The sequence below is a fragment of the Balaenoptera musculus genome, chromosome 15 (genome assembly GCF_009873245.2).
Source record: "Balaenoptera musculus isolate JJ_BM4_2016_0621 chromosome 15, mBalMus1.pri.v3, whole genome shotgun sequence".
Classification (NCBI taxonomy): domain Eukaryota; kingdom Metazoa; phylum Chordata; class Mammalia; order Artiodactyla; family Balaenopteridae; genus Balaenoptera; species Balaenoptera musculus.
In genome coordinates, this window is record NC_045799.1 from 80,852,284 (window position 1) to 80,862,625 (window position 10,342).

The window sequence follows — 10,342 nt, forward strand, 5'->3', positions numbered from 1 at the left end:
ACCATTGTAAAGCAATTATACTCCAATAAAGATGTTAAAAAAAAAAGAATCTATGCATCAAAAGAGCCTTGTTTTCAAGGAAGCTGATATGTCAATGGGGGTGGGGAGGACAACATGCACACTCACAGAGCACACACACATGCACGCACTGTTACACACCAGGAAAGAGAAAGACGGGTACATGCCAAGCAGAGAGCGATGATGTTGACTGGATCCATGGGTTATCCATGGTGGGGGAAATGGATTTGGTCTGGGTTTTGAGAACTGGGGAGTGGGGTAGGCATGGGGGAGGGTGGGGACATTTGGTGGGGAAGGAAATGGCATGAACAGAGATGGGAAGTGACAGAGCAGTGAGCAGGTGTGTCTGGGCAGGTGGCAGGTGTCTGGGGAACCCTCTTTCCTTTTTGAGGACGGTACCCAAAAGGAGAATCATGTCCTGCACGATGTATCCCTGGGGGTCTTCTTGCAGAGCCCCGGTGACCAGCCCTGTGGATTCGCCCACGACAGGTCAGTGTGCCTTGAACTTGTGGGTGTGTGTTTCATAAAGATCCCTTTCCCCCTAGAGGTCTATGAACTGACAGCGTTTGGATTTTGTACCGTGTGAAACATGGAAAGTCAAGGCCAGGGACGCTTTTGGAATATTCTTTTTATTTATTATTTAAAAAAAACATTTTTTAGTTGCTTCTATATCAAAAGTGAAAAAGCATAGAATTCAACACACTTTCAAGAACGTTGGACCCCACATCTGGGTATCCTTGAGGGTACTGTGTGGCTGTCATTGTCCAGTGCATCATGGAAAAAGAAAAAAAACACACAAAGAACGAAGATTTTTCACTGAAGGGCGCAGTGGGATGATTAGGGTTCTATTAGGTTACATTCATTCGACATCTATGTGCAATTCTTCAATAAATTGGTCTTCATGCCTTACCCACCAGCTAGTTGGCTTTCAGAAAGATTATCTAACGGGGGTAATTGAGCCCGAGCTTCTTGCTATGTCTCTCATTCTCTCTCTCACTCTCTCGCTCTCGCTCTCTCGCTCTCTCTGTCTCTCTGTCTCTCTCTCTCTCTCTCTCTCACGTGTCCACAGCTCACACACAGCAGCCGGAAATGACACACTGAAGTGAGTCACCAATGCGGCTGTGAGTCACCCTGTAATTGGGGAAAGTTCTGTCCTGCTAGGTCGTGTAGCCTCTTGCACTCCCGCTCCTAAATATATTGGAAAATTTTGAAACAACAACTCTGTCTGCCTTGACCCACCACATCCTTTTGGTCCCTAAAGTGGGCTGAAGTTGGACAGTCCTGGCAGGGGTCCTGCTCCACGGAGTGGAAAGGCCAGGAGACGAGCGATGGGGTTCAGGCAGCCACCAGGTGGCAGTGTGGGCCCTATCACGCCTGCTGCCAGGAGGGGAATGACAGGCAAGTGGCCACTCCTGAGGTGCAATGACACAGACCACAAAGGAACACTATGAACAAGTTTAAATAATATGTTTTCTCCATAGTCCTTTCTCTCTCACAAGCACACAAGGACAAGGATGTGATAAATACTCAAGGACACCCCTGGCATCCCACCCTCCCCACCAGGATATTGGAGCCAAGAACCAAGCATACATCTCATCTCTCTCCCTCTATTTCTGCAACATAAAGTTTGTGGGAAGCAGAAACCTGCTTCTCTGAGTAAACAAGTCACCTACACTCCAAAATAATATATGCACACTGTTTCTGGGGAGGGGCCAGCCAGGCCTGGGTGGGTCTCGCGCCTCTGAGCTGGGGGAGGACGGACCTTGACATGAAAGAGTGTTTCTCCCATTGGCCTTCTTTGGCCTGCAGCCAGCTTTCTCAGCAGTGGCAAGACAGTGCAAGAGTGATGGCAACGTGACCGGAACACAAATTATTTCTAGCAAACACACAAAAGCTCCTTCCTGTAAGCCTTGCGGTGCCATCCTGCCAGGGCCTCAGTGCGATCCGGGTCCGAAGACCCGAACGGGCAGAGCGATGGGCAGAAGCAGCTGCGCAAATGATCCTGGGAGTTCTGCAGTCTTGCTGGGAGACCTTCGGGGCATTGTGCTTCCGAGGTCTCCCCCAGGGTCTCCACTGGGGAGTTTAACTCAAAGGTCCTCTTTCCCCCTCCTGGGAGAGCCGGAGGTCTAAGAGGCAGATTCGAAAGATTTACCATTTAAAAAAAAAAAAAAAAAAAAGGTAAATATCTTCTCTTTCTCCAGAAAAATGAATTAAAATAAAAATTCTTTGCTCCGGAGTTTCTTCTTCTTGGACATCTCCAGTTCCGTCCCAGATGAGGGCTGCATTTCCCATGGTCAGGGTTCCATCACTTGGCCCATGAAAAGGACAGTTCCTGAGGACGGAAGAATCATGGGAGATGAGAAGTGGGGGGAAGGGGAACGGCACAGCTCACCCAGCTCGGTGTTTACGGATGAACTGAGGTACGGGGAGATGAGTGAGTGTCTGGAGGCACAGCTGCTCTAGTGACTAAGCTGGGACTGGGGGACAGACTGAGCACCCCGTCTGGAGAGAACACTGCCTCCGAGGAGGGGAAGGGGAACAGAGCTATGATTCCTTGCCTGGAGTCCTCCTGGGAGGAGTGGGGGCGTCTACACCTGGCCGGACTAGTGCCCGAGTCCAGGAGAGCAGGGGGGGTGGGGGGTCTCCCGGGCCCCCCGCTCACCTGTGGGGTTGTGCCGCACCACGAAGAGGAAGGGTCTGTCCATGATGATCTCCTCGGGGGCCATTCGGGCTGAGACTATAAGGGCTGGAAGAGAAGGGACCATGTCTTAGAGCAGAGGGACGTGGGCACGGGAGCTTGGATTGGTCACAGGTGATCCAGTGACAGTGGCACTGGGATGGGGGGTGGTTTCAGGAGGCTCAGTTGTTTCCTGGATGTGAACCCTAAAAGTGTTGGGATGTCCTCTGAGGCCTGGTTTCCTCCAGGAATCGGGTAGAGATCTCTCAGGTAGTCACTCGCAGGCACGTTTATCTAAACCCTTTTAGGGCGTATTGGAAGCAAGTGCCTTTAAGTTGACTGACCACTCTGAGAGCAAGCCAGGACCTCACATTCAGAGGACCTCAGAGCCAGTGGGGAGGGAACGGGGTGCCAGGGAAAGCAGGCCTGTATTCTAGTAGGATTGGGATGGTGCTCTCCACACAGGAAGCGAAGCTCTACCACGAGAGACCTGGTTGACATGGGCAGTGGGGTCTTCCCAGTTCACCCAGGGTCTGGGTGCCAGACCGCGGCCCCTCCTGGAAGCCTGGGGCTGAGACTTGCCAGGCCTCACCTGAGCCTGACTCACCTGTGGAGGAGGACGCCACCGTGCCGCTCTCATTCACCTCAATCTTCACTTTCTGCAGCGCCTGTGACACGTACAGAAGCTCTTGATCTGAAACAGAGGTGGATACCAAAACACATCAGCTTTGGTTCTCAGTGAGAAGCTCCTTAGTCCTCTTAGGGACCCCAATGTCCACCAGGGGAAGAAAGTGAAAGGAAAACCTCTTACCTGAAAGTCTTGAGAAGTCGGCCTGGTTTGGCCTAAACATGTCGGTCATTCCCAAGTTCTCCAGGGGCCTCCTGAGGTCAACTTCACTCTCCAGGGAGAACCTGCAGACAGAAGCAGGACACAGCTCAAGCTCAGGCCACCTCTAACCCTACCAGGTATCCCCGTCCCCACAGACCAACAGGATGGGGACTGATGTGAAAGTAGAAGTGGGGGGCTTCCCTGGTGGCGCAGTGGTTAAGAATCCGCCTGCCAATGCAGGGGACACGGGTTCGAGCCCTGGTCTGGGAAGATCCCACATGCCACAGAGCAACTAAACCCATATGCCACAACTACTGAGCCTGTGGTCTAGAGCCCGCGAGCCACAACTACTGAGCCCGCATGCCTAGAGCCCGTGCTCCGCAGCAAGAGAAGCCACCGCAATGAGAAGCCTGTGCACTGCAATGAGGAGTAGCCCCCGCTTGCTGCAACTGGAGAAAGCCCGTGTGCAGCAACGAAGACCCAACGCAGCCAAAAACAAATAAATAAATAAATTTATTTAAAAAAAAAAAAAAAAGTAGAAGTGGGAAGCTTGTTTTTTTCAAATCCGTTTGCAAGGTCTCCTCCTTGCTGGGAGATTCTAGTACTAATGAACATTTTCCTGCAATCTCCCCACCCCCTTGAACCTATGACTAATTACTTTCCTCAAATAAGGCAGTAGTTTCAGCACAATGATATTCAGTCTGACTGGGGAGGGAGGGGGCAGGGCAAATTCTTCTGCAAGGATATTTGAACAAAAACCCGGTCTGTAGATTGTGTTCTGAGAGCTGAGCCTGAGAAGAACTCCAGCAGCGAGGCTTTGGGGCTCCCGCTCTGCTTCCCATCAGGGCACAACTAATTACCTCTATTTTTTTTTTTTTTTTGAAAGAGAGTGAGAGCATGCTAACCAACTAAATTATCCTCTTTCCCTAAGCCTGGCATTATGGCATCTGGAAATTTGGGGTAAGCATGGTGGGATGCTTCCCCACAATTCTGGAATTATCCAGTCTCAGCCTCCGGTACCCTCTTTGCTTCTGCAGAAGGATTTTTAAAACTCTGCTTTGTTGGAAGCCAGCTAGAAGCTGTAGTTCCGGCTGTTTCATCTGCGGAAGTGATTCCTTTGGTCTCCATTGTTTGGATGCTAACTTGAAGAGATGGGGGTGGGAGTGAGGGGCATTCCTAAAAGAGTGTAGATCAATGTATTCCCCTCCACCCCAACCCTGCATCATCTGTCTCTCTGGCTCTTCCTTTGGCTAGCTTTTGCTGGGTATTCAGAGGGTGGGAAATGTGGGGCACGGTCTAGAAAACTCCCCCGCTGCCCTCCAGCAGAAGAGGGATGATGGGAGGAATCTTAATCAAACCCAGGCCGGAGTGTTTCCCATCAGCTACCCACACATGTCCCTGTCCCTACCCTGCAAATGTCACGTTTGGGAAACTCCACATGGGGGTGGCCCTTTCAGGGAACCAGGGGAGAGGGGAGGGGGTAGGCAGAGGGCACTAGAGCATTGGCAAGTGTGGCAAGAGCAAAGGGTGGCTTACTTGGGCAGAACCAGGAGGCGGGTCAGTCTGGTCATATTCCCTCTCCACTGGCTGATGAGCTGGGCATCCAGAATGTTGGTGAGGGCAGAGAGAGGCACCTCTTTTTCATAGGGGGCAGCAATGAACATGCTGAGAGTGTTCCCGTGGTAGGGCAACTCCAGGATGTCGTAGTAATGGCCATCGGGGGTGGTGAACTCAGCTGCAAAGACACCAACATGGCGCATTGGCAATGGCTCCAGCTCTTGTTGATTCTAACCCAGCACTGGCTTTTCAACTAGTCCTCCTGTCCCCTCCACTCTTTCTGGAAGCCAGCTCTCCATCCTAGCTTTTGAGGCTCCCCCACCCCACCACTCCCCTGTTCAATGTCTTTATTCCCATTTCCCTTCTCTTCTGCCAAATCACAGTGTCTTCTGGGTTCTCTGTCTCTTGTTGGCCTTCTTTACCTTCACAGCCTTCTCCCCAGTACCCAGCTACTAATTCATTCCAATCCCCATCTCCTCAATCTCAACTTTTACATCACTCTTCCCCAGAAGGATCTGTGAACCCCAGGTTATCACACTAGAACCACATGAAGATGAGAGATGGGGTCAAAGCGGTCAAATATGGGCCTGAGGGAATTTCTGGATTTCAGCTTCATCTTGCACAAGGTAAAAGCTACTTTCTGCTGCTCTGATAATCCCAGTGTCTCCTACCTGGGGAGTCTTTGTCACAGCTGGGGTGTATTCTAGGGTTTCTCCTCCCTTAGAGGGGATGTCCCCCAGGGATGAGGTGCAGTCACTCTGGGACTTGGGGAAGGGAGGGTCTTGCACTTACTGTAGTTGAACTTGTTGGTCTGAGCCATCATGGGCACAGAGACAGTGCTGCCATCGGACTTGTGGAAGAGGCGGTGGTGGGTGCTCGACTCTAGAAAAGGCATCTTCCACTGGCCGTTGAAGTAGAGGGCGTTTACCAGCACCAGGCGTGTCAGCTGGTCCACAGCCCCTTCGCCAAGTAAGTCGCTGATCATGCCTGTGGGAGATCGAGGTGATCAGGAGGCTAGATATTTTTAAATCCTTTTCGATGGTCCTCTTCAGCGCCCAGTCCTCAAATGGATGTGTGTCAGAAGGGATTCCGTCAGAAGACAGCCTGGGTAAGGTTTAGTGAACCTATCTAGCTGCTTTCAACCCCTTTCATCTTCCTAAGAGTCTCAGAAAGCCTTCCAGCTCACCACACTTGCATGGTCTTGGGATCCTGTCCAGGATCAGACCTGGAAACATAAGTCTCCCCTTACTTTGCTCCCTAAGCTGCAGTCTTGACGGGTTGTGTGTGCCCCTTGTCATGGTTATTACTGTTCTTATAACATCTCGCAATACTTTTTTAGGGATGACTTTAGAGTTGGCTCACGGGGAAAGCCTAATTATGGAAAAACAGGATGCTTTGATTCTTAAAGCACTTGACCTTCTGTCTACAGAGCAGAAGATGCTGGAAGGGAGAGGTTAGGACATTTGGGATTTGAATCCCCTTTCTCTGCAGGCCCTTGGGACTGGCCTCCTTTCCCTGCCTGCTCACCTTTTGTGTGTCTTTTCACCCAGTCGTTGACGATGAACCTGGCTCTCTCTATCTCTGAGAAGTCCACCTGCTTGACTGTGGTCCGGAACAGCCTGAAGAAGTGGGGCATGAAACCCTGGACCAGCTTCAGATCCCGCTGCACAAAGATGGCATCAGCCGTGCTGATCTCATCCTTATTCCATGGCCCCATGAGCTCCTTGTACAGTCGACGGAGGGCAGGGGCCATGCCCTTCTCTGGGCCAAAGCGGGGAGGAAAGGACACATTAAGCTCATCTCAAACCCAGGGCTCCCAGTGGGGCTAACTTCCCCCAACCCTGTCCACATGCACGGGACTCTTCTGCTCCCCCGGAGGTCTCTGGATGGAGATTTCATTCCAAACCTTAATCTTTCCTGCATTTCCCTCTTTTCCTCAAAAATCTTAGGTCCTAACCCTTTCTTTGGCTTGGAATATTTTTCTCTGTTTTTAAGTTATAAACCCTAATTTTTTTCTTTTAATAATAACAATAGCTATGCTAGGCATTTCACATGCATCATTCTAGTTAACCCTTACAACAGCCCCACGTGGTAGATACTTTTATTGTCCCCATTTTGTAGATGAGGACACTGAGGTTCGGAGGGGTTAAGGTCACACAGTATATGAGTGGTGAGGCAGGGCTGTTTTATACCAGATCCACTGTCCTGTACACCTTGTGACTGTCCAAGAGCCAAGTGACACAGGGTGTGGTGAGAAGAAGATGCAGTCGTCCATCCCTGCGGCATGGGAGGACAGGAGTTGGCTCAGCTAAGCTGGGGTCAGCCCTTCCTCTGCTTCTGGTCAGTTACACCCCTGTCCTGGGAAGACCACGTGAATGCCCGCCTCCCACTCTGCCCCATCTCTCACCATCAATCTTGAATTGCATTGCCTCTTGGATCTGCCGCTGGGTTTCTCCTCCTGTGGTCAGCTGTAACATGGCCATGACTGAGGCTACCCCATAGGGTGAGAAAACCACGTTGAGGTCCTTGGAGGCCTGCACCACCTGCTGAAACACTTTCACTCCAAAGTCTGTGGCCAGGTGGGCCGCCGGAGACTGGTAATTGTAGGAGGCAGAGCCTTCACCAAAGATGAGGGCCAGGCCCAGGGCGAGGCAGGCAAAGACAGGAGACATCTGCATCCTAGAGCCAGTGGAAAAGGATCAGATGAGGGCATAGTTCTGGAAGGATGGTGAGTGGGGAGGGGTGATGGGACCCCAGCCATGGCCAGGCTCCCCATGTTTGCCGCTGGCAGATGATACGTGAACAGGAGGGCAAGACAGAAACCATGATGAGTTCAGATCCTGAGCTTTTTCCCCTCTGTCTCAGCCCCAGGGAGTCTTAAGTGCGTTTTCACCTGTGGGAATCTTAGAACCCGCTGGCACCACCCTCCAAGAGATCTCTCTTCCCTTCCAGGAGGCTGAAAGGCGAAATTATAATAACATCTGTGATTTACACGATGCTTTTTCATTCTCTTATGATGCTTTCACAATCATTGCTTCATTCAAGTTAGCAGGCGTGAAAAACCCCTTTCCTGCGCTGGGAAAGGGGAATGTCTCAATGGAGAGGGTCCAAGAGAGGTGAGGCCCTTGCTTCTGGGTGGTGGGATTGTTGGGGGGGTCCTGCCCATCTTCCCCGCTCTCCTGGGATCACTGATATGACGGCGTCAACTCAGGGCTGCAGGTCTCCGGGGAAAGAAAGAGGAACACTGGGGATCATGGACGGAGGAGATTCTGCAGAGGGATGCTCCCTGCCTTAGCCCGAGGTCCGGAGGTGGAGACAGTTTGCTTTTCTCTTACCTGAAACTCTCAAGGTGCCTTGTGACTGGCAGTTCGTTCCTGCTGCTGCTGGGGCTTCGGGTGTTGATGGTGGTGCCTATTCCTCTGCTGGGGAGGGGGTGTGGCTCTTTGGACAGTGCGCTTGGTCCTTCAGCCAGATGCGGCCGTGCTCCTCTGGAGCTGCTGCTTCCCTTTATACCAGATGTGGGCCGGAAGTGGATTACCTCATGGTCCGGCCCCGCCCACTTTCTGGCTCTGGAAGTCTGTCTGAACAGCGGTCGGGCCCCCTCAGCACCTCCCTCTGTGGGACTTGCTGAGGCATCTGTGTGTGTGTGTGCGTGCAGTCCTGTCTGTGTACATGTGAGAGAGAGGGCTTGGAACAACTGAGCGAGTCCTGGTTGCCCTGACCCCAGGGCCTCCCTTGATTTTGCTGCCCTCTGCCTCTGGATGTTATGCCAGCTTGACCCCTGACACCCAGTGCTTACTTTCCCCGGTGCTCAGTGTAGGGAAACGATTTACACTTCCTCTTTTTCCTTTGGAGAAACAGATCACTGCAAAGTTATCAAAGAAGCTAAAGATCCTGCAAACTTTTGTCCACCAGCTCCATGCACTGGCCAAACTGGGAAGAACACCCCTCCTTCTTCCTGACCACATCCCAGCAGCCAGAAGGCACGGAGCGTGCCATGTCATTGTCTGGGTTTTGACTGTCTAGGACATGAGCCTGGTGGAGAACTCCCTCTCCTCTTTCCCTCTTCCCTGCCAAGCGCCTGCCAGCCCGTCCATCGGGTGATGCGTGGCTGACTCCCCCACGTGTCCAGACTCTGGTGGTGTCCCCAGGGCTCTCTTTGTGTCAACAGTCCTGTCTGGCTGGGGTTTGAGGTGTGCTGGGCGGGGTGGTGGGTAACTGGGGTAAAGGGCTAAAGCCTTGGCGGGAAATTAGGAGCCCAGTGTGTAGGTTTCATTTTTCTGAGCTCCCTGCTGTGACTGGGGAGGATTACGTCTTATCCTTTTCCTCCAGATGCAGACATTTGGAGGGCTGGAGTGGCGGCAGTAGGGATGGAAGTAAGGGCGTCAGTTCATGGCGGGTTTACGGGATGTGCTTCTAGGGCACCGGGATTAGGGGTGGCAAAGTGACCAAAGAATTCTATAGATGGTGGACGTTGGCTAGAGGCTAGTTTGTAGGGCTGTGCTGGTGTATTTAGGGGTCTGGCGGCACCCTTGGCTGTGTAAGCCTGATGTTGTGGACAGGGTAGTGCCAGAGGGGTCCTGGGGAGGATGGTGCCCTTGACTTGGGTGGGGGAGTCCACACACTGTCATGTTTTGTGTAGGTGGTGGGGTTCAACTGGGAGTATCCATGGAGACAGCCGGTAGCAGCATCACAGGAAGTTTAAGTGGGTGGATGTGTCGGGATGTTTGTTTTGGATTTTTTAAGTAAACAGATACCAAGGGCAACTGCAGCTGGAGGACTTTCCCATTTTCACTCTGCCTCCGCCTTTGTTTTCCCTGTTGCCCCTGGGAACCAGGTGGGGATGTGGGGTGGCACGGAGAGAAGGGGAAGCCTCCAAGCCATCTCCTAACCCCAGAAAGGCCCCAATGCCTTGCCCTTCACCCTTGGGGGCCACAGGGGGACAGGGACCTCGGAGTCTGTGTTGGGAGTGCCAAGCCCCAAGTTGGAAGAGCAGTGGGTCAAGAGGTGGCTGGACCTGCCCTCCAGGTGCCCCGCTGTCCGGCCTCTCCTGCCACTTCAGATGAGCCTCATCCCTTCCTCCGTGGACTGTTCCAGAAGCTGTTGTCTCTCTCCTCGCTCAGCCTCAGCCGTAAAAGCCCTGTTGTTTTCTGGGACCGCCTGGGTCCTGCCAGGGCAGTGACCACTTCTGTCCCCACCCCTGGACCTGAATGATCCTGATGCCATTCCAGAAAAACCCCTCTGTTCCTGGGCACAGGAGC

At 52.4% G+C, this 10,342-nt stretch overlaps 1 protein-coding gene across 2 annotated transcripts; it reads right to left on the bottom strand.

Annotated features, from left to right (window-relative positions):
* Positions 1-626: 626 nt before the first annotated feature.
* Positions 627-8,745, bottom strand: SERPINE1 (serpin family E member 1). Of its 2 annotated transcripts, XM_036824521.1 has the most exons (9): positions 8,417-8,745; positions 7,489-7,760; positions 6,609-6,842; positions 5,874-6,068; positions 5,061-5,259; positions 3,507-3,607; positions 3,303-3,389; positions 2,681-2,764; positions 627-2,350 (listed from the first exon to the last, which is right to left on the bottom strand). In XM_036824521.1, the coding sequence occupies exons 2-9, from the start codon at positions 7,757-7,759 to the stop codon at positions 2,313-2,315; spliced, it is 1,209 nt and encodes a 402-aa protein (XP_036680416.1). In that variant the 5' UTR covers position 7,760; positions 8,417-8,745; the 3' UTR covers positions 627-2,312. The 2 variants fall into 2 exon arrangements, 1 of the variants encoding a protein (XP_036680416.1); XR_005016365.1 differs by having other exon boundaries at positions 647-2,350; positions 2,681-3,389; positions 8,417-8,575.
* Positions 8,746-10,342: the final 1,597 nt, after the last annotated feature.

Excerpts from the sequence above, each read along its gene's own strand:
- SERPINE1 (XM_036824521.1), bottom strand. The coding sequence starts at position 7,759 with ATGCAGATGTCTCCTGTCTTTGCCTGCCTCGCCCTGGGCCTGGCCCTC. Across the intron at positions 6,069-6,608 it reads GGTGAAAAGACACACAAAAG|GCATGATCAGCGACTTACTT; the intron begins GTGAGCAGGCAG and ends GATCTCCCACAG. Across the intron at positions 2,765-3,302 it reads GGTGGCGTCCTCCTCCACAG|CCCTTATAGTCTCAGCCCGA; the intron begins GTGAGTCAGGCT and ends CTTCTCTTCCAG.